The sequence below is a fragment of the Salvelinus alpinus genome, chromosome 3 (genome assembly GCF_045679555.1).
Source record: "Salvelinus alpinus chromosome 3, SLU_Salpinus.1, whole genome shotgun sequence".
NCBI lineage: Eukaryota > Metazoa > Chordata > Actinopteri > Salmoniformes > Salmonidae > Salvelinus > Salvelinus alpinus.
The window spans coordinates 24343506-24371299 of record NC_092088.1 but is presented as its reverse complement, the minus strand read 5'-3'; the positions used below and the strand labels follow the sequence as shown (position 1 = coordinate 24371299).

At 43.9% G+C, this 27794-nt stretch overlaps 3 protein-coding genes across 4 annotated transcripts in view; 1 reads left to right on the top strand and 2 right to left on the bottom strand.

The window, feature by feature from the left end:
• The window catches only part of ift140 (intraflagellar transport 140 homolog (Chlamydomonas)), a 47896-nt gene extending 43400 nt beyond the window's left edge, over positions 1–4496 (bottom strand). The window contains exons 1-3 of one of the 2 annotated variants that reach the window (XM_071392221.1): positions 4342–4496; positions 3629–3789; positions 3171–3392 (exon numbers count right to left, since the gene is read on the bottom strand). In XM_071392221.1, the coding sequence (XP_071248322.1) occupies positions 3171–3392; positions 3629–3775 (369 nt within the window). In that variant the 5' untranslated portion in view covers positions 3776–3789; positions 4342–4496. Of the gene's footprint in view, positions 1–568; positions 3096–3170; positions 3393–3628; positions 3790–4341 lie in introns of those variants that run through there. The other variant, XM_071392222.1, reaches the window with a different exon arrangement.
• Positions 4497–8952: 4456 nt separating this feature from the next.
• Positions 8953–26534, bottom strand: telo2 (TEL2, telomere maintenance 2, homolog (S. cerevisiae)). The gene is given in 16 exon segments (XM_071391151.1): positions 8953–9665; positions 17884–17999; positions 18096–18160; positions 21460–21559; positions 21759–21806; positions 21808–21867; positions 23059–23345; positions 24338–24400; positions 24448–24550; positions 24644–24680; positions 24683–24769; positions 24877–24916; positions 24918–24946; positions 25075–25328; positions 26243–26507; positions 26510–26534. Coding segments are annotated over 16 exon segments (1698 nt in total). The 3' UTR covers positions 8953–9546.
• On the top strand, positions 11581–14633 carry LOC139570384 (piggyBac transposable element-derived protein 4-like). Its single transcript, XM_071392220.1, has 2 exons — positions 11581–11874; positions 12140–14633. Exons 1-2 carry the CDS (start codon positions 11820–11822, stop codon positions 13633–13635), a joined length of 1551 nt encoding a protein of 516 aa, XP_071248321.1. The 5' UTR covers positions 11581–11819; the 3' UTR covers positions 13636–14633.
• Positions 26535–27794: the final 1260 nt, after the last annotated feature.

Genomic DNA, 27794 nt, shown 5'->3' with positions numbered 1-27794 from the left:
ACAGCACATTCGAACACAAATGCCAAATGGGCGATTCCAGCGTTATGGATATTACATTTGCAAAACAAATCACAACTTTAATGTCTCACAGAATGGACAAACAAAATATAAATGAAACTTTTGATTTGGGTGTCTATAGGTCCCCTTGGGGGGAGTGTATACCCCTAAAAACGGACTTATATATATTGACATGTTGTAGAAATAAAGCAAATAAGAAGCGTTATAGATGTTACATGAAATGGACAAGCTTTTTGAGGAAACTGAACATCTTAGCAAAGGTTTAAGTCTTAAGTCAAAACATGGATTGAACACATGGTTGAACACAAAAAAAAGACTGTCATTTCCTTTATTACTTTAGAGGAAAAACAACTTTTATGGATGTTATAGGGGGGAAAGAAAAGTCAGTTGTCCAACTAAATGTATTCAACTGAAATGTGTCTTCCGCATTTAACCCAACCCCTCTGAATCAGAGAAGTGCGGGGGTCTGCCTTAATCGACATCCATGTCTTCGGGCCCGGGGAACAATGGGTTAACTGCCTTGCTCAGGGGCAGAACGACAGATTTTTACCTTGTCAGCTTGGGGATTCGATCCAGCAACCTTTCGGTTACTGGCCCAACGCTCTAACCACTAGGATACCTGCCGCCCCCCGCCGTTATGATGTTAGTCTGAAATAGACATTAAAATCTTAAAGATATCTTGAGAAAAATAGATCATAATACATTTGTTGTCACTTGGAAGGTTTTTTAAATGTCAGAAGACATAGTGCCTTATCATTGCATAACTACAGGTAGCCTGAATAATATACAAGGCCAGGCACCACACCCTAATAAGTTATTTTTATATCTTTATATATCAAAATTAACCTTTACCGTTTGAATTTAGACCAGATTTTTCTGTATTAAAATGTTCCTGAAATATTGTAATAAAATATGAAAATGAGACAACATAGAGTTGAAGTCGGAAGTTTACATACACTTAGGTTGGAGTCATTAAAACTCATTTTTTAACCACTCCACAAATTTCTTGTAAACAAACTATAGTTTTGGCAAGTCGGTTAGGACATCTACTTTGTGCATGACACAAATAATTTTTCCAACAATTGTTTACAGACAGATTATTTCACTTATAATTCACTGTATCACAATTCCAGTGGGTCAGAAGTTTACATACACTAAGTTGACTGTGCCTTTAAACAGCTTGGAAAATTCCAGAAAATGATGGCATGGCTTTAGAAACTTCTGATAGGCTAATTGACACCATTTGAGTCAATTGGAAGTGTACCTGTGGATGTATTTCAAGGGCTACCTTCAAACTCACGGGGAAATCAAAAGAAATCAGCCAAGACATCATTAAAATAAAACTGTAGACCTCCACAAGTCTGGTTCATCCTTGGGAGCAATTTCCAAATGCCTGAAGGTACCACGTTCATCTGTACAAACAAATGTACGCAAGTATAAACACCATGGGACCACGCAGCCGTCATACTGCTCATACAGACGCGCTCTGTCTCCTAGAGATGAACGTACTTTGGTGCCAAAAGTGCAAATCAATCCCAGAACAGCAGCAAAGGACCTTGTGAAGATGCTGGAGGAAACAGGTACAAAAGTATCTATATCCACAGGAAAACGAGTCCTATATCGACATAACCTGAAAGGCCGCTCAGCAAGGAAGAAGCCACTGCTCCAAACCCACCATAAAAAAGCCAGACTACGGTTTGCAACTGCACATGGGGACGAAGAATGTACTTTTTGTAGAAATGTCCTCTGGTCTGATGAAACAAAACTAGAACTGTTTGGCTATAACAAAGTCAAGGTATTGGAGTGGCCATCACAAAGCCCTGATCTCAATCCTATAGAAAATTTGTGGGCAGAACTGAAAAAGCGTGTGCGAGCAAGAAGGCCTAAAAACCTGACTCAGTTACACCACCTCTGTCAGGAGGAATGGACCAAAATTCACCCAACTTATTGTGGGAAGCTTGTGGAAGGCTACCCAAAATGTTTGACCCAAGTCAAACAATTTAAACGCAATGCTATCAAATACTAATTGAGTGTATGTAAACTTCTGACCCACTGGGAATGTGATGAAATAAATAAAAGCTGAAATAAATCATTCTCTCTTCTATTATTCTGACATTTCACATTCTTAAAATAAAGTGGTGATGCTAACTGACCTAAGACAGGGAATTTCTACTAGGATTAAATGTCAGGAATTGTGAAAAACTGAGTTTAAATGTATTTGGCTAAGGTGTATGTAAACTTCCGACTTCAAATGTACATGTGCCTATACTACAAATAGATGGGCCTTCATTTAAAAATGACACTCCAGGACTACTCACAGATTGTTGATAAACACTCTTCTCATCTTTCTATCTAAAAAAATAAAAGAGTACTACTGTATGAGAAATGCATTTCAGCATATATTTTCCAAGAGAATCGTAGCTAGAACACAAAAATGCAACAATTGCTTCAGGGAAAGTCTGAAGAATAAATTCCAGAACAAGCACACGCTTCTGAAGCTAAGATAAATACATCAATATCCATCACATCCACAACCGTTATGGATGTTACGGATATCATACCGTGGAAAAAGGATACTGACAATGAGAAGAGAGAAACCAATTATAAACCATATAAAACCTTGATGAAAGTTAGCATTACAGAGACTGTTTTAAGATGATCCAAAGTAAAAATCGTTATGGATGTTACATTGCATGTCTCAGTCACCCTCCTATCTTTACAAGACTGTAGAACACGCAAACTAAACTCAAGACACTTCAATTTGGTCTGTATTGCTTCATTAACATCTCATCTGTGTAACTATAATAGCTGTTGGTGGAAAAACACGCTCTGTGGGCTTTGTAAGAGCCATGAAACTTGTCAAATAAAGCCTGCACTTCAACATATAGACTAAGGATAATTATGAATGTGGTTTCATTTGGAAATGACTAACTTTATTTGTGCATGCTCAGGTTGACTTTTACATGGAATAGCCCAAAGACTGAGGACTATGAAAATATCTTCACTACTTTGGATATTCTAGCATGTATTTCAAATGCTTAGTAGTCTGTGTGTGTGTGTGTGTGTGTGTGTGTGTGTGTGTGTGTGTGTGTGTGTGTGTGTGTGTGTGTGTGTGTGTGTGTCTACTTGTCTGTGTGTTCACACGCACTCACCTGATCCCCGGTGATCAGGCGGCTGCCGGAGCTGCTCCACTCCAGCAGGGTGATGCAGGCAGTATGTGTGGCGGGCAGCGGCGTCTGCTCTCCAGAGGGGTGTGTGAGCAGCAGCACCTCGCCTGTCTCCCAGCCCAGAGCCAGCAGAGGCTTGGTGGGGTGCCAACGCAGCACCGTGGGCTGGAAGGGACGGTCCACGTGGCAGCTCCCTACATGCTCCCCCTACATGATGACAGGAGAGCAGTTCAATCAATGCATTAGTAGCAGTTTCATACTTGTCTACATCTTTTCCACTCTTCAAGTGTTTATTGGGGTTATTGCAATTGATAAACATGAAGCTACAGACTGATGTCTGATGTGGCAATGCAGTCAATCTATAGCATAATTTGGTCAATTGCAGATTGAGGACAGGATGGGTGCAACTCTGACTAACTGCAGTGTGTGGTGAGGGGGTTCACCTGTTGGAGGTAAAGGTCGATGTTGCCCCCGGTGGTGGGGCTGTTGGAGGCCACTGCTAGTACAGGCTGAGTGGGATGCCATGCCACCTGAGAGGGGCCCCCGCTTGATTCAGGGGCCTCGATACGGTGATCAAAGTACACCGCCATGTCCCCGGTGCCCCCTTATATGTAGAGAGGAGGTGGAAGAAAAGGAGGAAGAGGAACATTAGGAGGAGGAATGGAGGATGATAAGGAGAGGGGTCCCAAGAAAATGTACACTGTAAAATATAATGTATGTGTTGCATCAAGTGACTTGATCAGATAAACGAGCAACAGATTAGCCGCTGCTGTCAAGTAAGTTAGCTAGCTAACGTTTGCTAGCTAGAAACTGCTGGAATGATCACTCTGACATTTGGGTAGCTGGCGTTAGCTAACTGCTAATTCAAATGGACATGTCCGTACAACTGGGTCCCCTAGTTAATTGTGACTTATGTGGATATTTATTGGACAAAGTTACAACAAAATACAAGCTAGCTTACTTGGTATCTTCGCTATGCTAACTCAATATTGGCTACCAGCTAGCTAGCATTAGCTAGTTACCGTTAGCTAACGTTAATCCATTGGGGCCTTTTGCAAAAAATAGCATGCCATGGTTAGCTCCCGTTAGCATTAAAACGGCTTGCTACAATTTACGATGAATTTAGAGTTCCAAATGCTGAGAATAGAGAAGTTACCTGATAAGCTTTCTTCTAACTATGTGCAGTCCAAAAAAAAAAGGTAAATAGTCGTAACAACATCAATGGCAAAAGTCCAGTGTTGTGGTTTTGCTCTGCTGCGGTGTGAGGGATAAAGCGTCCTTTCTAGTTACCCCGACAACCTCATCGGAAAGGGTGAGTCCTTCTTCTTCTTTGATAGTGGATTGGCAAATCGCATCCAACCCTTAAGGCGCATTTACCGCCACCTACTGTACTGGAGTATGAGGCCAGTCACGGCCCACCCACATTAAATTATCTTCATTAGTCCTGTTCCTCTCAGAAAGTGAAATAGAGCCATAGACACCAATTCCCTCCCGTTTTTCCTCCCACTACACCACTCAAATCCCAACCCTGTCCAGCCTTTCTAACCCTTTCACAAATCACTCCCCATCTACGTCATACAGTTCAAGGAGGAATTACTGGAAATTAGAGAGAGTAAATCGCAGTTATCGAATGTTGCTCACAACCTTTAGATTTTTACAGGTTTGCTTACAGCTCTGGACCCTATTCCAACTAACCTACTGAACAAGCTACTTCCTGTGCTTGGCCCTCCTATGTTGAACATAATAAATGGCTCCCTATCCTCCGGATGTGTACCAAACTCACTAAAAGTAGTAGTAATACATCCTGAAAAAGCCCCCCCCCTCAAAAAAACAAAACAATCAGCTTATATCAAATTTCCCCTTCCTCTCAACATTTTTTTAAAAATCTGTTGCGCAGCAACTCACTGGCTTCCTAAAGATGAATAATGTATAAGAAACGCTCCAGTCTGGTTTTAGACCCCATTATAGTTTATTTTTTATTTATCTAACCTTTATTTAACTTTATTTGCTATAAGCTTTGTCCAAATAGTACTGAGACTGCACTCGTGAATATGGTAAATATTAGAGTCAAACCAAGGCTCTGCATCTGTCCTCGTGCTCCTAGACCTTAGTGCCGCTTTTGACACCATCGATCACCACATTCTTTTGGAGAGATTAGAAACCCTAGTTGGTCTACACTGACAAGTTATTGCCTGGTTTAGATCTTATCTGTCAGAAAGAAGTCAGTTTGTCTCTGTGGATGGTTTGTCCTCTGACAAATCAATTGTACGTTTCGGTGTTCCTCAATGGTCCGTGTTAGGACAAATCTTTTTTCACTATATATTCTACCTCTTGGCGAATGTCAACTTTCACTGCTATGCGGAGGACACACAGCTGTGCATTTCGATGAAACATGGTGAAGCCCCAAAATTGCCTACCCTGGAAGCCTGTCCCAGGCATAAGGAAGTGGATGGCAGCAAATGTTTTACTTTTAAACTTTGACAAAACAGAAATGCTAGTTCTAGGTCCCAAGAAACAAATAGATCTGCTGTTTGATCTGACAATTAATCTTGATGGTTGTAGTCGTCTCAAATAAAACTGTGAAGGAACTCGGACTTACTCTGGACCCTGATCTGTCTTTTGACGAACATATCAATAATATTTCAAGGGCAGCTTTTTTCTTCGTAACATTGCAAAAATCTGAAAATGTTTATCAAAAAATGATGCAGAAAAACTAATCCATGGTTTTGTCACTTCTAGATTGGACTATTGCAATGTTCTACTCTCCGGCTACACGGATAAAGCACTCAGTTAGTGTAAATAATCTTGACTAGCACCAAAACATTTGATCATTTGATACTCCAGTGCTAGCCTCTCTACACTGATTTCAAGGTTTCACTGCTAACCTACAAAGCATTTCATGGACTTGCTCCTACCTATCTCTCCGATTTTGCCCTGCTGTACATACCTACACGTACACTACGGTCACAAGACGCAGGCCTCCTTATTGTTCCTAGAATTTCTAAATGAACAGCTCGAGGCAGGGCTCTCTCCTATAGAGCTCCATTTTTATGGAATGGTCTGCCTAACCATGTGAGAGACGCAGACTCGGTCTCAACCTTTAAGTCTTTACTGAAGACTCATCTCTTCAGTAAGTCCTATGATTGAGTGTAGTCTGACCCAGGGGTGCGAAGTTAAACGACAAGGCACTGGAGTGATGAACCGCCCTTGCTGTTTCTGCCTGGCCGGCTTCCCTCTCTCGACTGGGATTCTCTGCCTCTGACCCTATTACGGGGGTTGAGTCACTGGCTAACTAGTGCTCTTCCATGCCATCTCTAGGAGGGGTGGTGCGTCATGTCGTGCCAGGCTTTTTTCGCTATATACTCGACTTGAGTGGGTTGAGTTACTGACGTAATCTTCCTGTCCGGTTTTGCACCCCCTCGGTGGAGGAGATCTTCGTGGGCTATACTCATTCTTGTCTCAGGGTGGTACGTTTGTGGTCTGTTGATCCCTCTAGTGGTGTAGGGGCTGTGCTTTTGCAAAGTGGGTGGGGTTATATCTTGCCTCGTTGGCCCTGTCCGGGGATATTGTTGTACAGGGCCACAGTGTCCCCGACCCCCCTGTTTCAGCCTCCAGTAATAGCAATAGTCTATGTGCCAGGGGGCTAGGGTCAGTGAAATAAATGATCTTGTCTTATCTGGTGTCCTGTGTGAACTTCAGTATGCTCCCTCTAATTCTCCCATCTCTCTCTCTCTCGAAGGACCTGAGCCCTAAGATCATACTTAATGACTACCTAGCCTGATGACTCCTGGCTGTCCCCAGTCCACCTGGTCGTGCTGCTGATTCAGTTTCTGCTGTTTTTCTTGTGGTTATGGAACACTGACCTGTTCACCAGATGTGCTACCTTGTCCCGGACCTGCTGTTATCGACCCTCTCTCTCTACAGCACTTGCTGACTCGAACTCTGAATGCTTGGCTATGAAAAGCCAACTGACATTTACTCCTGAGGTGCTGACCTGTTGCACTGTGATTATTATTATTTGATTATTATTATTTGACCTTGCTGGTCATCTATGAACGTTTGAACATCTTGAAGTACATTCATGTACTCTTATAATATCCACCTGGCACAACCAGAAGAGGACTGGCCACCCCTCAGAGCCTTGTTCCTCTCTAGGTTTCTTTCTAGGTTCTTGCCCTTTCTAGGGAGTTTTTCCTAGCCACCGTGCTTCTACATCTGCATTGCTTGCTGATTGGGGTTTTAGGCTGGGTTTCTGTATAAGCACTTTGTGATGTAAAAAGGGCTTTATAAATACATTTGATTTGTAAATAAAACGAACTTGAATACAAAAATAGCACTCTCCTTCACGATACAGATTCTCATAACCTGTACAGATATGGAGACATAAAGTGCATTCGGAAAGCATTCAGTTCCCTTAACTTTTCCACATTTTGTTACGTTACAGCATTATTCTAAAATGTATAAAATATTTTTTCCCCCTCATCAATCTACACACAATACACTATAATGACAAAGCAAAAACCTTTTTTTAGAAATGTTTGCAAATGTCTAAAATGTAAAAACTGAAATAACATATTTACATAAGTATTCAGACTCTTTACTCAATACTTTGTTGAAGCACCTTTGGCAGCAATTACAGCCTTGAGTCTTCATTGTGTATGAAGCTACAAGCTCGACACACCTGTATTTGGGGAGTTTCTCCCAGTCTTCTCTACAGATCCTATCAAGCTCTGTCAGGTTGGATGGCGAGCGTCACTGCACAGCTATTTTCAGGTCTCTCCAGAGACATTCAGAGACTTGTCTCGAAGCCACTCCTGCGTTGTCTTGGCTGCGTGCTTAGGGTTGTTGTCCTGTTATAAGGTGAACCTTCACCCCAATCTGAGGTCCTGAGCGCTCTGGAGCAAGTTTTCATGAAGGATCTCTATACTTTGCTCTGTTCATCTTTCCCTCAATCCTGACTAGTCTCCCAGTCCCTGCCGCTTAAAAACATCCCCACAGCATGATGCTGCCAGCACAATGCTGCCAGCACAATGCTTCACTGTAGGGATGGTGTCAGGTTTCCTCCAGACGTGACGCTTGGCATTCAGGCCAGAGTTCAATCTTGGTTTATTCAGGGAATCTTGTTTCTCATGGTCTGAGTTTGTAGGTGCCTTTTGGCAAACTCCAAGCGGGCTGTCATGTGCCTTTTACTGAGGAATGGCTTCCGTCTGGCCACTCTACCATAAAGGCCTGATTGGTGGAGTGCTGCAGAGATGGTTGTCAATCTGGAAGGTTCTACCATCTCCAGAGAGGGACTCTGGAGTTCTGTCAGAGTGACCATCAGGTTCTTGGTCACCTCCCTGATCAAGGCCCTTCTCCCCCGATTGCTCAGTTTGGCCGAGTGGCCAGCACTAGGAAGAGTCTTGGTGGTCAAAACTTCATCATTTAACAATGATGGAGGCCACTGTGTTCTTGGGGACCTTAAATGTTTCTGTTTTAATTCTGTACATTTGATTTGAGGGCACCAGAAAATGTATGAGATTAACATTCAGTCCATCACATATGCGACATGAAGTGTTGTGGATTGTGTACACTATTCTTCATTCTACTCAGGAGGGCAAGGCTTTGTAAGTGTTTGGCCTTCTAAATGGTTCTGAAACATAAAGAAGCCAGGAGCAATTTACCTAGCCTGATCCCAGATCTGTTGGTGCGGTCTTGCCAACTACTTGACACTCATTGTCACAGCAAATATGAGAACAGAAACATAGTGGCACCCATACAACTGAGCTAGTGCTTTCTCTTTTTTTAATACATGTATGGAAGATACTTGCTTTTCAGGCAGCAGAAATTAATCTTCCAAAAACTATCTTGTTGAGGTACACAAATATGTCCATATCATGCATGGTCTTTCTCCGGGATATGGATGCATATTGTACACGTGTGTATTTGTGTGTGTAAGGAAACATCATTGACAAGACTTCCTGTGTAAACAAACGCCTACAATACAGAGGGATATTCCTGCGCAGAGAGAAAGAGAGAAAAAGGTCATCCTCCACACAAACATTTTAATACATTTAGTTCATTTCTCTTTTTCCTTTGGCTTGGCATGCATTCATTCGTTCCAGGATATGGTGGGCCAGCAGCACCTGCAGCTCTAACTGAAAGGACGTCCTTCAGTGTTCAGGATCCAGGATCCGTAACATCCTCGGGCCCTCTACCAGCCAGTTCCTAGTGACAGGCATCATTTGTAATCCTCTCACAACCAGTGTCCCAAGGCAGTCACTACTAGTACACCGGCAGTGACAACCAAAACACTGGCTGTTGCCCTTTACACACCAGAGGGATAGAACTTCAAGGTTCACTGTGTATCATCATGTCATGATCATGACAGCAAGCCCAGTGGAGCAGGGTCCAATCCAGTCTTCAGACTATTCTCCAGCAACACCAGGCTCTGCACGGCCAGGTTCCCGCAGTCTGCATCAGGGTCCCCTTCAGCTACATCTGTCAACAGCACCACACGTTGGACCATTACAATCATCATTATCATAAACAGGTAGACATAAACCAGAAGGAGCAATGATGCTGTTCAAGCAATATATTTTTTAAAGGCCCCTACCAGAGGGCAATTTGACGTAATTCCTGTCCAATAGCAGAAATTGTCCTTTAGGTTCCACCTGCAAAGAATGACGCAGGCTGCTAATACATATTCACGAACTGAGGGTGGGTAAATTGTGGGGGATTTCCACATGGAGTGGAGAAATAACAACAAGTAGTGCACTGACAGCTGTCAGTGTAGCTAGCTAGCATGCTAACCTTATCTAGGTAACTAATGTTATCTGTTGTTGCTTTACCTTATTTAAAAGATTATCCAGCTAGGCTATGGCTGGTTCTGGAGCTGGATTTGTCATAAGCATGTGGGAAAACTTCGCAACAGATGGTTAGGAGAAACCAGTATCTTTGACTTTGCTATCTATTGTTATCTCAAAAAGTGTTTTTCTACATTGTAATGGACACGGTGCAACCTTTGGTAGGCTCATGATGCCATGGTCCTCACAGCTAGGGGAAGTGAAATGATAGGCTACAACAGTGATTCCCAACCCTGGTCCTCGAGTACCCCAACAGTACACATTTTTGTGGTAGCCCTGGAGAAACACAACTCCTTCAGCTCATTGAGAGCTTGATGATTAGTTGACTAGTTGAATCAGGTGTGCTTGTCCAGGGTTACAATAAAAATGTGTACTGTTGGCAGTACCCGAGGACCAGGGTTGGGATACACTGGGCTACAATAACTGCTCATAATGCTCGCCGCAAGTGATATGTAACAACACCCTGAGCACATCGGACACGAAACACCAATACTTGATGTAACAACAGCACAAAATAGATAAACAAGTTTGTAGGATAGACACGTGTGATTTCTAGCTGCACCACTCAACCATTCATCTTGGGGCAAACTGGGGGAGCGGGGTTCCAAAATTCAATCAATCATATACAGACTAGAGCAAAAATAAGTAAAACTTAAGTGACTATCGATAGATAATAAACAGCTAGTAGCAGCAGTGCACAAAACAAATGGAGGGGGGGTGTCAATGTAAATGGTCCGGTGACCATTTTATTAATTGTTCAGCAGTCTTATGGCTTGGGGGAAGAAGCTGTTAAAACTTCTACTGAGTACGGATCCCGGATCCGGGTTTGAAAATAGACAACTTACGGTGATCGCCACAAATAGTCATATTAAACATTCCTGAAAATAAAAGTGTCTCACATGCTTCAAAAGCCTTGAATCTTGCTAATCTAACTGCGTTGTCATATTTAAAAAATGATTTACTGCGAAAGAATAGGATGCGATTATCTGAGCTCAGCGCTCCATAAATAAATACTTTTCCAACCAGCACAAGCGTAACATTATCACAGATTGCATTGAAAGAAATGGTTTACCTGTGGAAAATCTTCTCTGTTTGCAATCCCAAGGCTCATTGTTACACACTGAATGGTCTTTTGTTCGGTTAAATCCATTTTTTATAGCCTAACACGAAACATTTTGTGAACGCTTATGTCATTGAATTTCATGTCATAAAATTTTGGGCCAAACATCCGACCTAAATACACTGACTAAACCTGACGTTATCCAGTCAGGTTTGGTTTCCTTGAAATCAACTGTTTGTTTGTAACACAACCAAACAGTTGATGGGTCATTTTGCTGGACGTATTGATCCGAAAAAAACGATTGGAAGACAACGACCTCCGACCTCATTTGCGCACCAATCGGATGACCATTGTCTCTTTGATTGACTGTATTTTAACCCAATGACCACTCATCGTCTTGAAATCTAGCTGGTTAGATAGCCAATGAACAGAGGTAAAAGGCACTATCAAATGGTAATTTGTTTGGAGACGAACTCACACGGAGAACGTGTGCGCAACAGCAGTCTTTTGAAATCGCATTTCAACGAGGAAGGACTGAAAGTTATTGCGCAGCGGTATTTCGGCAACGTGCATCTTCAACTGTATTTTCATGGAAAATCATGGCGAATAAGTCTGGGAAAGCTAAGTCCAAGACTAGATATAGCAATGTAGAGGCAATTTTAGAAGAAATTGATCGTGATACTGATACAGAAATGTTATCTGAGGACGAATCTGTGGGAGCTGCCTCTTATGATTCTGAAACGGAGGCATATTTCTTGGAAGGAGAGGATATCGTTTTGGATTGGTAAGTTCTTGTCATGCTAATGCCGTTGTTTGTAATATAAAATGTTATTTGTGATAGTATTTACGTTTTAGTTGCAATATATGCAAATGTTATGAAATGTTTAACGTACACGTGGGCTATTCATTGTGAGGGTACGCTTGTATAGCATGTAGCATGTGTACTGTACTTTGACAATATTATGGTAGCATGGCCACAGATATGATTTGAGACCAGTGTTTGTTTTATTCCCTGTTCTCTCTCTCTAAATAAAAATGTATTTCTGTAGAATGTAGCAGCCAACACAAACAGCTAGCCGATGTGGAGCCACCCCAGCCAACTTTCCGACCGAAAAGGGAGCCTGGACCTCAGGTGAACACGAGCACAACATACAGCCCACTTGAACTTTTCCAGTTGTTTTTCACCCATTCTGTTGTAGGTTCACTCGTGTCTAACACGAATACGTTTGGGAAGAAGAAGCAGGCAGGCAAAAGGGTAGCATGGAAGCCCGTATCCATGTCAGACTTTTACTGCTACCTTTCACTGGTCATCTACATGGGGCTGGTGAAGCTGAAAAGCCTGACTGACTACTGGAAGACGTCATCACTCTACCAACTGCCTTTCCCCATGACTGTTATGTCCTGCAAAAGGTTTCTGGTTGTTTCACAGGCTCTTCACATCAGTGACCCAAAGGTTGATGAAGAGAATGACAAGAAGAAAGGCACAGCAACGTTTGATAGACTGTGCAAAATCAAACCTCTCTACTCCAGCATTGTTGAGGCCTGCAAGACCTACTTTCAGCCAGCCCAGAACCTGTCCATCGATGAGAGGATGGTAGCCTCAAAGGCCAGAATTGGCCTCAAACAATACATGCGTAACAAGCCAACCAAGTGGGGTTACAAGCTGTTTGTTTTGGCTGATTCTGTGTGTGCCTACACATGCAATTTCTTTGTCTATGAGGGGAAGAACACTTGTGCAACTGGTAAGGGACTTAGCTATGACTCTGTGATGGAGTTATTGGATTTCCAACTGCTGGGGAAGGGCTACAAACTATTTGTGGATAACTTCTACACAAGCCCTACCCTGTTCACAGACCTGAGGAAGCGGGAAGTGTGGGCTTGTGGCACCATTCGCACCAACCGGGTGGGCTTTCCGAAGACCAAGGTGAACGACATGCCTGAGCGGGGGGCCATGCGATGGATCCGTGAAGATGGCCTGCCATTTGTAAAGTGGATGGATACCAGGGAAGTCGTGATGTGTTCAACTATACACAAGTCCTTCAATGGGGATCATGTTGCCCGGCGTATCAAGGATGGTACTGGGCATTGGACCACCAAAAATGTCCCCATTCCAACTGCAGTGAAGGACTACAACAAGAGCATGGGAGGTGTGGACCTATCAGATGCGCTGATAGGCTATTATAATGTTCTGCATAAAACAATGAGATGGTACAAGACTTTCTTCTATCATTTCGTCGACATTGCTGTGGTGAATGCATTCATCCTACACAAGGAAATGGCTAAGAGCTGTGGAAAGCCCTTCCTCACACAGAAAGCCTTCAGAGAGCAGCTCATCAAGGAGCTTGCTGGCTACAGCACCACTGCACCAAGCCCTGTTCCTTCTGCTCCTGCCACAAGTGTTCATCTGCCCAGATATATTTGTGCAGACATGGATGTGCCTAAGGGCCAAAAGGGCACAGCATGGAGGCGTTGCTGTGTTGTTTGCAAGATGAAGTCGCCCATCACATGCACCACATGCTCGGTGACCCTCTGCTTTACATCATAAAGAGACTGCTATAGCATCTGGCATCGACAGCAGAATATTGTGTAGAGCTTTGGCAAAGTGGGTGGGGTTATGTTATATCTGGAGTACTGTTCCTGTCTTATCCTGTGTGAATTTTAAGTATGCTCTCTCTTTCTCTCCTTCTTTCTCTGAGAACCTGAGCCCCAGGACCATGTGTCATGACCCCCTGGCATGATGACTCCTTGCTGTCCCCAGTCCACCCGACCTTGCTGCTGTTCCAGTTTCAACTGTTCTGCCTACCTAAACTGTTCATTTTTACTCTTGAGGTGCTGTCCTGTTGCACCCTCTACAACCACTGCGATATCTACCCGGCACAGCCAGAAGAGGACTGGCCACCCCTCAGAGCCTGGTTCCTCTCTAGGTTTCTTCCTAGGTTTTGGCCTTTCTAGGGAGTTTTTCCTAGCCACCGTACTTCTACACCTGCATTGCTTGCTGTTTGGGGTTTTAGGCCGGGTATCTGTATAGCACATTGAGATATTAGCTGATGTAGGAAGGGCTATGTAAATACATTTGATTTGATAGAGGACTGAGGGTCTTCCAAATATTGAAAGTGTAAATAGTCACCCATGTTATTTTGTAAATGTATATTTTATTTTTTAGAGAAATAAATAAGAAATTCCAACTATTTTTTTTCCATTTTTTTTCTCATTTTTTTGGGGGGGGGGGGTGTTAGAATACCATTTTGGTATTTTGTATATAGTTATTTGTTTCAGAATGTATACCTTCACCAATTTGGCCACTTGGGTACATTTGGGCTATTTGTGTGGGACACGGGTGACCTCATGATAAATGTCATGTAGCACACTCATTTTGGAAGTTATCATTCTGAAACTTTGCACAAGTGCTGTTGCCTTATGTGTTCCACTGAAATTGTTCCCATATTCATATCTAGATGTTTGTTTTATCTTGTTCATTTTAATTATGATGTTACAACAATTAAAATGAAAAAACGTATGGTTTTTTTCATTGTATTATCAAAACCAGGTCTATTGTGTTATATTCTCCTACATTCAATTCACATTTACACAAACTTCAGAGTGTTTTCTTTCAAATGGTACCAAGAATATGCATATCCTGGGCCTGAGCTAGAGACAGTTAGATTTGGTTATGTCTTCAGGCGGAAATTGAAAGGGGGGGGGTATTCCCAAGAGGTTTGGAGCCTTTTGGACCTAGACTTGGCGCTCCGGTAACGCTTGCCGTGCGGTAGCAGAGAAAACAGTCTTTGACTTGGGTGACCGGAGTCTGACAATTTTATGGGCTTTCCTCTGACACCGCCTATTATATAGAGTTGAAGTCGGACGTTTACATACACCTTAGTCAAATACATTTAAAAAAAGTTTTCTACAATTCCTGACATTTAATCCTAGTAAAAATTCGCTGTCTGATTAGGATCTCCACTTTATTTTAAGAATGTGAACTGTCTGAATAATAGTAGAGAGCATGATTTATTTCAGCCTTTATTTCTTTCATCACATTCCCAGTGGGTCAGAAGTTTACATACACTCAATTAGTATTTGGTAGCATTGCCTTGAAATTGTTTAACTTGGGTCAAATGTTTCGGGTTCCTTCCACAAGCTTCTCACAATAAGTTGGGTGAATTTTGGCCCATTCCTCCTGACAGAGCTGATGTAACTGAGTCAGGTTTGTAGGTCTCCTTGCTCGCACATGCTTTTTCAGTTCTGCCCACAAATTTTCTATAGGATTGAGGTCAGGGCTTTGTGATGGCCACTCCAATACCTTGACTTTGTTGTCATTAAGCCATTTTGCCACAACTTTGGAAGTATGCTTCTGGTCATTGTTCATTTGGAAGACCCATTTGTGATCAAGCTTTAACTTCCTGACATGTCTTGAGATGTTGCTTCAATATATCCACATAATTCTCCTCCCTCATGATGCCATCTTTTTGTGAAGTGCACCAGTCCCTCCTGCGGCAATTCACCCCCACAGCATGATGCTGCCACCCCTGTGCTTCACGGTTGGGATGGTGTTCTTTGGCTTGCAAGCCTCCCCCTTTTTCCTCCAAACGTAACAATGGTTATTATGGCCAAACAGATCTTTTTTTGTTTCATCAGACCAGATTACATATTTTCAAAAAGTGCGATATTTGTCCCCATGTGGAGTTGCAAACCGTAGTTAGGCTTTTTTATGGCGGTTTAGAGCAGTGGCTTCTTCCTTGCTGAGCGGCCTTTTAGGTTATGTCGATATAGGACGCGTTTTACTGTGGATATAGATACTTTTGTACCTGTTTCCTCCAGCGTCTTCACAAGGTCTTTTGCTGTTCTGGGATTGATTTGCACTTTCGCACCAAAGTATGTTCATCTCTAGGAGACAGAACGCTTCTCCTTCCTGAGCGGTATGACGGCTGCGTGGTACCATGGTGTTTATACTTGTGTACATTTGTTTGTACAGATGAACGTGATACCTTCAGGCATTTGGAAATTGCTCCCAAGGATGAACCAGACTCCTTTGTCTTGCTCACATTGATGGAGAGGTTGTTGTCCTGGCAACACACTGCCAGTTCTCTGACCTCCTCCCTATAGGCTGTTTCATCGTTGTCGGTGATCAGGCCTACCACTGTTGTGATGGTGTTGGAGTCATTTTTGGCCACGCAGTTGTGGGTGAACAGGGAGTACAGGAGGGGACTAAGTACACACCCCTGAGGGGCCCCAGTGTTGAGGATCAGCGTGGCAGACGTGTTGTTGCCTACCTTTACCACCTAATTTGCTCATTGGCCTAGGCAGCCAAGTGTAGGGTACAGCGAAAAGCTGTAGCCAGAGACGGAGAAGAAAGCAAGACACCCCACTTGCTGTTGTTTTTTTCTGGTTCAATGAAAGTCAATGAACTAAGTAGATCAGACCCAGTTGCTATTGCATTGGTTTCTATGGGAGACCCATTTCGTTAAGTAGACCGGAACTGACAATTATTTTCAATGTTAAATGGCCTGAGTGAACTCTCTTCATTTATCCACCATCTTTGCTGTAGCCCAAGATGATCTATTATATTGCTCAGCTCAGTCGCAACTCGCAAACTTCGCAGATGTTTCTAATTAATAAACAATGCCATGATGGTGGGTGGTATCATTAAAATATAACCCAGCCCTGAAACGAAACGTTGACTCTCAAAGAATTTACACATCATTTCATAGGAAAAAGACACATCATTGGCACGAATTTGCACGGAGCTGGGACTTCGGTTTTGTCACTTCAAGCCTGAAATATCATACTTTGACTAAAACGATGACTTAATGACTTACATCGTTGTGCAATATCATGGGTAAGCTATGGCCATCATTTTCCAGCTCAAAAAAGTGGAATTCTACTTGTGTGGCCATTTAAATGCAAGGCTACATTTAACACAGTTGATTCACATTGAAAACGTGTACATTAAATTAAAGTTTCCATGATCCTGCAGTTGTAACATTTCTAGCATACATGTAGAGTCTTCTGAACTATTGGTAATATCCTTGGGAGAATTTAAATTCCCATTGATAAGTGAACGATGTCACCGACAAACTTTGCAGGACAGGATATCCTGGATTCCCTGACTGACGCACATTGAGCAGCTGCATGAACATGTGGACTGTGCTCTTTTTAACCACATTCTTCCCAAAGATACACACAAGGTCAGCCCTTAATGATGCCATCAAGCACGTGTTAAACCTACAACACTAATGTGACATGCTAGCAACCCAGCAGTAGGGTTAGGGTCAGAAATACCCTGAAAACAAATCTGCCATTTTCCGGTCATCAACAAAATCATTATTTTTAAGAAGTGGGAGTGCAGTGTGGAAATGGCAAAGGACACGTAGATGACCATTGCTTTGAGCTTTTTAGCGCCAGCGGCAGCTTAAGCATCACCCTAGTGGGTGCTGCACATTAGTAGAGGAGTACGCCTACAAAGTCCCGTGTGGATGCAGAGAAGCTGAAGAGGACTGAGGATCACCTGGGGACCAAAGAGCAATTTAACATGACTCGTGCTGGTACCCGAACTAACCTCTCCCAGTACATCATACCAGCAGCCAGCTGAATGATCATCATTCACTGCAATGTACTGCAATTCAGCTCTTAGCTGCCAAATATGGCCTACATTTAATATTCATAATAAACTACTACTACGGTCGACTTCCTGAATTGGCTGGGTAAAGCTAAATTAACTCCAACTCCGCCCAATACGTTGAGATTCAGTAGGCTGGTCTCTACTAATGCATGTAGTAGCTATATTCTGTCTCACCTGCCAGCCATGCTCTGGTCTCAAAGAGCTGATCACGGAGCTCCACCAGCAAACTCTGACTTGGCATGCTCAGAAAGACAGAGCAGACAGCAAATAGGACTCCTCGCCGCACAATCCTGTGTTAGGAATAAAGAGGTTGGGTAAGCCATAGACCAATTGGACGAAAGACGAAAACAGTTTCCTATTTATGACCTGTGTTCAGATATACTCGCTGGTCAATGCGGTAGCGTACAGCCCAGACAAAGTCCAACAGAGCTCTGCCCATCTAAGTGGCCACCTGCAAAACACCAGACACCCCATTGAATCACATAGTCAAGTCCCAGCAATGGGGACATTGTCTGAGGCGACACCAGAATACGCAGTAGGGAATGATGGACATGTTTAAGACACCTCACTCAGTCACATACTAGTTTAGTCACAACAAGGGTGACATCTTATAAGGTCACATCAGGATATACAGTGCATTCGGGAAAGTATTCAGAACCCTTGACTTCTTCCACATTTTGTTACGTTACAGCCTTATTCTAAAATGTATTAAATTACTTTTTTACCACATCAATCTACACACAATAACCCATAATAACAAAGCTAAAACAGGTTTTTAGAAATGTTTGCTAATAATAATAATTCTTCTTTTTTAAATACCTTATTTGCATAAGAATTGAGACCCATACTCTGAATGATCGGCTATGAAAAGCCAACTGACATTTACTCCTGAGGTGCTGACCTGTTGCACCCTCAACAACCACTGTGATTATTATTATTTGACCCTGCTGGTCATCTATGAACATTTGAACATCTTGGCCATGTTCTGTTATAATCTCCACCCGGCACAGCCAGAAGAGGACTGGCCACCCCTCATAGCCTGGTTCCTCTCTAGGTTTCTTCCTAGGTTCTGGCCATTCTAGGGAGTTTTTCCTAGCCACCGTGCTTCTACACATGCATTGCTTGCTGTTTGGGGTTTTAGGCTGGGTTTCTGTACAGCACTTTGAGATCAGCTGATGTAAGAAGGGCTTTATAAATAAATGTGATTTGATTTGACTTTGCTATGAGACTCAAAATTGAGCTCAGGTGCAACCTGTTTCCATTGATAATCTTTGATTGGAGTCCACCTGTGGTAAATTCAATTGATTGGACATGATTTGGAAAGGCACACACCTGTCTATATAAGGTTCCACAGCTGACAGTGCATGTCAGAGCAAAAACCAAGCCATGAGGTCAAAGGAATTGTCCGTAGAGCTCAGAGAGACAAGATTGTGTCGAAGCACAGATCTGGGGAAGGGTACCAAAAAATGTCTGCAGCATTGAAGTGGATGAAGTTGGAACCACCAAGACTCTTCCTAGAGCTGGCCGCCTGGCCAAACTGAGCAATCGAGGGAGAAGGGCCTTGGTCAGGCAGGTGACCAAAAACCCAATGGTCACTCTCACAGAGCTCCAGAGTTCCTCTGTGGAGATGGGAGAACCTACCAGAAGGACAACCATCTCTGCAGCACTCCACCAATCAGGCCTTTATGGTAGAGTGGCCAGACGAAAGCCACTCCTCAGTAAAAGGCACTGAGGACTCTGACCATGAGAAGCAAGATTCTCTGGTCGGATGAACTCTTTGGCCTGAATGACAAGTATCACATCTGGAGGAAACCTGGCACCATCCCTATGGTGAAGCATGGTGGTGGCAGCATCATGCTGTGGGGATGTTTTTCAGCGGCAGGGACTGAGAGAGTGTGGATCGAGGGAAAGATGAACGGAGCAAAGTACAGAGAGATCCTTGATGAAAACCTGCTCCAGAGCGCTCAGGACCTCAGACTGGGGTGAAGGTTCACCTTCCAACAGGACAACGACCTTAACCTCTCTTGGGTAGGGGGCAGTATTTTCACGTCCGGATGAAAAGCGTGCCCAAAGTAAACTGCCTGTTACTCAGGCCTAGAAGCTAGGATATGTCTGTGAGTATAACAAAACTGATATAGCAGGCAAAACCCCAAGGACAAACCATCCCCCCCCAAAAATGTTCAGCCTACCACTGTTTTCAATGGCTGTCACTTTTATTATAAGGCAAAATCCTCCCAGATTGCAGTACCTAGGGCTTCCACTAGATGTCAACAGTCTTTAGAAAGAGTTTCATGCTGGTTTCTGGAAAAATGAGCCAGAAATTGTAGTTTTTCTAGGTGGCTCCCATTTTGGCTGTAGTGTTTCCAAGCGCGTGGAAGAGAGTGCGTTCTTTGGTATTTTTCTTCGGTAAAGACAATTTGATTATAAACTTTGTTTGACTTGTTTGGAAAAGTTTATTACTAACTTTTGGGATTCATTTTGTATGCATTTTGATGGGGTGAAACTGGGAGGATTATTGACTGAAGTGCGCCAGCTAAACTGAGTTTTTATGGATATAAAGAAGGACATTATCGAACAAATGGACCATTTGTGATGTATCTGGGACCTTTTGGAGTGCCAACAGAAGAAGATCAAAGGTAAGGCATTTATTATATCGCTATTTCTGACTTTCGTGGCGCACCTGCCTGGTGGAAATATGTTTTTCATGCTTTTGTATGCGGGGCGCTGTACTCAGATAATCGCATGGTGTGCTTTCGCCATAAAGCCTTTTTGAAATCTGACACAGCGGCTGGATTAACAAGAAGTTACGCTTTATTTTGATGTATTATACTTGTGATTTTATGAAAGTTAAATATTTATAATTCTGTAGTTTGAATTTCGCGCTCTGCAATTCTACTGGATGTTGGCCAGGTGGGACGCTACCGTCCCACCTGCCCATAATTAAGCACACAGCCAAGACAACGCAGGAGTGGCTTCGGGACAAGTCTCTGAATGTCCTTGAGTGGCCCAGCCAGAGCCCGGACTTGAACCCAATCTAACATCTCTGGAGAGACTTGAAAATAGCTGTGCAGTGGCGCTCCCCATGCAACCTGACAGAGCTTGAGAGGCTCTGCAGAGAAGAATGGGAGAAACTTCCCAAATGCCAAGCTTATAGCTTCATACCCAAGAAGACTCAAGGCTGTAATTGCTGCCAAAGGTGCTTCAGCAAAGTACTGAGTAAAGGGTCGGAATACTTACATAAATGTGATATTCGTATTTTTATTTTTTTATACAATAGCAAACATTTCAAAAAATCTGTTTTTGCTTTGTCATCATAAGGTATTGTGTGTAGATTGATGACGGGAAAAAAGCATTACAAATGTAATCAATTTTAGAGTAAGGCTGTAACGTAATAAAATGTGGAAAAATAAAGGGGTCAGAAAACGTTCCGAAGGCACTGTACACTAGGAAGTGATGGACATGTTTCGACACCTCACTCAGTCACATACTAGTCGAGTCACAGCAAGGGGGACATATGTGACCAGATTAAGGATCGTAGGTTTTTGATGCCATTTCCTACTTCACAGTAGGGCAACCATAATTTTTCTCTCCAGAAATGCCTTCTTGAACATGTGAACGTTCATATGTCTTAATGACAACTTGTATGGGATCTGTAAATATGAATAAAACATTTCAATTATGAGCCTAGTTTAGCAAAGGAGAAAGTACTGAGCTTTGTAGGAAGGTGACACCAGAAGAAATTGAGCCTACAGGAGCATTGACTGCTAGGTGCATCAGAAGGGCCAGCGTGTGGATCAGTCTCCCCAGGACCAGGTGGTCAATGCCCAGCAAGTCAAAGGTCACCTGAGGCCTCGGAGTCAAGGTCAAGGAGGAATGTTTTAGTAATGGAACAACAATGTCTTTCACTTGAAGACAAGATCTCAAATACAACTAAGGTGTAACACAAATACACTATACTTCAAATGAACACACACACCATCTCTCTCATTGCCTCAAACTCACTTGTTACTGACCCATACACACACACACACACACACACACACACACACCTGTCATAGTTCCTGAGCAGGGGGAAGAAGAAGTGTCCAGCGACGGGCGTAACGGTTTGGGTTCATCTCCTGGTCAGCTGACATGTCATAAGGGGTGAGCTCATCATCACTGGTTCAAACACACAAAGGACAGGCACATAGAGCTTAGTTAATACAACACTAATACATCATGCTTTCTTAAAGGAAAATTCCACCCAAAACAATCTTTTGGTATTTGTTTCATTAGTCCATTGTTGTAATGGTGTGAACTGGCGGCAGAGAAGTCAGATGCAGGAGAGAAATAGCTGTGTTTCCAATGGCGCAGTTTATTTACAAAAAAAACACCGAAAAACATAATAATAAAAATCAATGGGTAACATAACCCAACGCACACCAGAACAGACGTACACATACACTTACAATGAACAATCACCGACAAGGACATTAGGGGAAAAACAGAGGGTTAAATACACAACATGTAATTGATGGGATTGGAACCAGGTGTGATGGAAGACAATACAAAACCAATGGAAAATGAAAAATGGATCAGCGATGGCTAGAACTTTGGTGATGTTGACCGCCGAACACCGCCCGAACAAGGAGAGGGACCAACTTCGGCGGAAGTCGTGACAATTGTTGATATAGTCCCAAAATGTTTTGCATGTCAGCAATCAAGTTTTCAAGACATATAACTTTCAAAATACAGAAATACAGCTGGTATGATCTAAAATGCATCATAGCGGCTGTAACACAGTAACACATCCAGTAACAGTCAATAGTTTGGACAAACCTACACATTTAAGGGTTTTTATTTATTTTTACTATTTTCTACATTGTCTAATAATAGTGAAGACATCAAAACTAGGAAATAACACATGGAATCATCTAGTAACCAAAAAAGTATTCATCAAATCAACAAAACAAAAATGTATTTGAGATTCTTCAAAGTAGCCACGCTTTGCCTTGATGACAGCTTTGTATTGAAAACAGGGGTGCAAATCATTTTGACCCTTATCTTTCTAGATCCGTTCATCATGTGGACTGACCACAAGAACCTGGAGTATCTCTACACCGCCAAGCACCTCAACTCCAGGCAAGCCAGATGGGCCCTGCTGTTCACACGGTTCAATTTATCCCTCTCGTACCGGCCGGGATCCAAGAATGTCAAGCCGGATGCACTGTCCCGCCGCTATAGCCCCATGATTACTACCCCGGAACCCGAGACCATCCTTCCCACCTCATGCCTGGCGACGGCACTCAGCTGGGGAATAGGGAAGCAGGTCCGAGGGGGGGACCTGATAACCGGATGTTCGTTCCTGACACTCTCCGCTTCGCTAGGTCCTGGAGCGGGCCCACTCCTCCAGGCTGGCCTGCCATCCGGGCACCCGTCGGACCCTGGCCTTTGTGCGACAGAGCTTTTGGTGGCCTTCCATGGTCCCGCACGTGTCCGCATTCGTCACCGCTTGCACAGTTTGAGCACAGAACAAGACTCCCTGGTAAGCTCCGGCTGGTCTCCTCCAACCTCTGCCTGTCCCCCACCGTCCCTGGTCTCACATCTCCGTGGACTTCGTCACGGGTCTTCCCTCGTCTGATGGCAACACCGCCATCCTGACCGTGGTGGATTGGTTCTCCAAAGCCGCCCATTTCATTCCTCTCCCCAAACTACCCTCTGCCAAGGAGACGGCCCAGCTCATGGTGCAGCACGTCTTCCGGATCCATGGACTGCCCGTGGACATGGTCTCCGACCGGGGTCCTCAGTTCTCGTCCCAGCTCTGGAAGGCATTCTGCACTCTTATTGGGTCGTCGGCCAGCCTGTCCTCCGGGTTCCACCCCCAGTCCAATGGCCAGTCGGAGCGAACCAACCAGGAACTCGAGACCACCCTGCGCTGCCTGGTCTCCGCCAACCCCACCACCTGGAACCAGCAGCTTGTGTGGGTCGAATATGCCCGCAACACCCTTCCCCGCTCTGCCACGGGCCTATCTCCCTTTGAGTGTTCCTCAGGGTATCAGCCCCCGCTCTTCCCTGAGCAGGAAGAGGAGGTCGGCATACCTTCTGCCCAGATGTTTGTCCGCCGCGGTCGTCATACCTGGAAGAGAGCCCGGTCGGCCCTCCTCAAGACCACCTCCAGGTATCGACGACAAGCGGATCGCCATGGGACCCCGGCTACCCGGTATCGTCTCGGGATCTACCCCTCCGGGTGGAGTCTCGCAAACTGTCCCCCCGGTTTATCGGCCCTTTCCCCATCTCCAAGGTCATTAGCCCCTCTACTGTTCTTCTTCTGTTGCCCCGTACCCTTCGTATACACCCCACCTTTCATGTGTCCTGTATCAAGCTCGTGTCTCACAGTCCGTTGTCTTCCATTTCCAGGCCCACCCCTCCTCCCTGTGTCATCGATGGTCATCCGGCATACATGGTGAGACGCCTCCTGAGGGTTCGACCACGGGGCAGGACAGGTACTCTGCCTGACCTGACCCTGAGCCTGCATGCCGTCCTGTACCTTTGCCTCTCTTGCTGTAATAAACATTGTTACTTCGACACGGTCTGCATCTGGGTCTTACCTTATCCTGATACTTACTTGTTGTACACTCACTTATATAAGTAGTGACCTTCTCTCCCTATCCTGTGCCAGGTAGCCGAGAAGAATCCTTAATAACACATGAGTCTGGAAGAAAATAAGATGAAGACTCATAGTCTAGTTCACTTTCTCACCTCATACTTGTATTGGAGCAGCAGCAGTTTACAGGTGATGACAAACTGGGCCTTTTTGTTCTTCAACACCAGGTTCCCCATGATCCTAGACAGAGCATCAGGCCTAGGGAAAAAAGAGGACTTACATTACAAGAGAAAGAGAAATACTTTTTTTTGACACCTTTCGATAACCTCTAGCCATCTCCCTTTCTCTCACCGTTTGACAGCCTGCACCAGCCCAGTGAGCACACTCTAGCCAGCGGCTTCTAGCACAGCCTCTGCCATACCATGTCTGAATGCGTGCAGGAGGAGAGGCGAGGGGCCATAACCCCAAATACTAACCCTGCAGAGAGAAACACATAACGATGTAACCTTTCTGATTATACAATGGGAAAGTGTTGCAGTAGACAATCATCAATGCAGGACAATCATCAATGCTGCCTTGCTTACCACCATGTCCCTGAACACAGGCCCTGCCCAGTGCCTTGGCCGAAAAACGTCAGGGAGCAGTATTTTCCATCTGGGAACAACAGTGTATTGACAGTGAGTGACACACATAATAACATACATTTCCGATAGGACAGTTAAAGTTATGTACTATCTTCAGAATGTACTATCTTCTGCAATATATAAAGTAGACATACAAACCTCTCAAAGCCTGGCAGGTTCTCTCCAGCGCGGGGAGCATTCCTCTGGCCAGTAGTAGGTAGTACAGCTGGGGGAGGAAGAGGGTCTTGTTGTGGTGGTGCAACTGGTTGGCAGTCAGGTCAGGCAGAGCCATCAGTCGAGGACCAGTCACCTGACAGCGGGACCACAGTGGGACCACAGGACTGTCAGAGGACCACTGTGAAGGAACCCGCTCTAGGATGCTAACCAAACGGTCCAGACCTGCACTGGGGCTGCTGGAGATAGACGATCACTCACTCACTCACTCACTCACTCACTCACTCACTCACTCACTCACTCACTCAGCAAGTCAGCAAGTCAAAGTGCCCAGCAAGTCAAAGGTCACTTGAGGCCTAGGAGTCAAGGTCAAAGAGGAATGTTTTAGTAATGGAACAACAATGTCTTTCACTTGAAGACAAGATCTCAAATACAACTAAGGTGTAACACAAATACACTATACTTCAAATGAACACACACACACACACCATCTCTCTCATTGCCTCAAACTCACTTGTTACTGACCCATACACACACACACACACACACACACACACACACACACACACACACACACACACACACACACACACACACACACACACACACACACACACACACACACACACACACACACACACACACACACACACACACACACACACACACACACACACACACACACACACACTCTCTCTCTCTCTCTCTCTCTCTCTCTCTCAGGGACATGTACGAGATGAGTATATCATTATCACACAGGTCCCCACCAGTAAAGACACAGTTCTTCATAGTATCCAATAGCCCCATTGTATTGACTGTCAATGCATTTTAATGCAAATGTACTTCCTGTCTCGCTGTCACGGGGAATGTGTCGTTAACAATCATCCCTTTCAATAGGGTTTAGCAAACCTTTGGAACTTTAATACCACTGAGAGTGTATCAAGTGTATCTTTTGTATTTGTAAAATTCTTTCTTGATGATATGAAGTTCCAAATGTTTCCAAAACCGTCTTGCAAGCGAGGATTAACATTGAGACATAGCGTTGGGACTGTTGTACACATTGGTCGCGCTGAGGTCCATGGCTCAAATAAGAATCCGAGAGGGCTGGTAGGACCAAGTAAACACTATCAACATCTTCCAACATGTTTCTCACCTCACTGCGACGATACCATCCATCAGCACTAACACAATTCTGTGCGCTGGGCAGCGGGAATGAAGCTGGAACCAATCAGCATTGATGTTAATGATGAGAAACTGTTGGGCCCGGGTGTAGTGGGCTCGACTGAACTCTGCTTGCTGAGCTGAGGGGATTGTACTCTGAGACTCACTGTCCAGGTAACTGGTTAGTGTGTGTAGAGCTTTGGTCACCTCCTTCTCTTTGGAGGTATTGAGAGTTCGGACACATTGGCCCACTGAACTTCAACATCTGGGGTTAGGGACTGCATCCTTCAACTGCACCTGGTCGGGACAAGATGAACTTCAATGCATACATTATCTATGTTAGATAATAGATCATGTGTTCTAACTTCTATCACTAAATATAAACGCAACATGTAAAGTGTTGGTCCCATGTTTCATGAACTGAAATAAAAGATCCCAAAAATGTTCCATACGCACCAAAAGCTTATTTCTCTCAAATGTTGTGCACAAATTTGGTTAAATCCCTGATAGTGAGCATTTCTCCTTTGCCAAGATAATCCATCCACCTGATAGGAGTGGCATATCAAAAAGCTGATTAAACAGCATGATCATTACACAGGTGCACCCTGTGCTGGGGACAATAAAAGGCCATTCTAAAATGTGCAGTTTTGTCACACAACACAATGCCACAGATGTCTCAAGTTTTGAGGGAGCGTGCAATTGGCATGCTGACTGCAGGAATGTCGACCAGAGTTGTTGCCAGAGAATGTAATGTTAATTTATCTACCATAAGCCGCCTCCAACAATTTTAGAGAATTTGGCAGTAGGTCCAACCGGCCTCAAAACCGCAGACCACGAGTAAGCATGCCAGCCTAGGACCTCCACATCCGGCTTCTTCACCTGCGGGATCGTCTGAGACCAGCCATCAGGACAGCTGATGAAACGGAGAAATATTTCTGTCTGTAATAATGCCCTTTTGTGGGGGAAAACTGATTCTGATTGGCTGGGCCTGGCTCCGAGGTCCACCCATGGCTGTGCATCTACCCAGTCATGTGAAATCCATAGATTAGGGCCTACTAAATTTACTTCGAATGACAGATTTCCTTCTATGAACTGTAACTCAGTAAAATCGTTGAAATTGTTGCGTCTATATTTTTGTTCAGTATACATACATTTGGTAACAGCATAATGAGATTTTATTTAAGTAACTACTGACAGCCCAATCCCATAATTGCTATTATTGGACCAATTGCTATTGACATTCACACAGATTGTATTTCCACACCGTGGGTGATAAATGACACATTTTAAATGGTTTGAAGCAGTGAATGAACATAAATGAACAAAGACCACAGACCAAAACAAGCTAAGGTTCAGATTGCTTGAAAAGGCAATTATTTAGTATTCTAACTAGCTAGTATTAGCTAGCTATTTTTCACAATGGTAAAAATCGCCTCCTGCGCTCAATGAGTGCACTACCAAAATACGTCCTTACCGAATAAAAGTACGTACTGTGTATCAAGCAAGGGACGTTTCGGGTGAGGATTTTTTTAATAGCATTCATG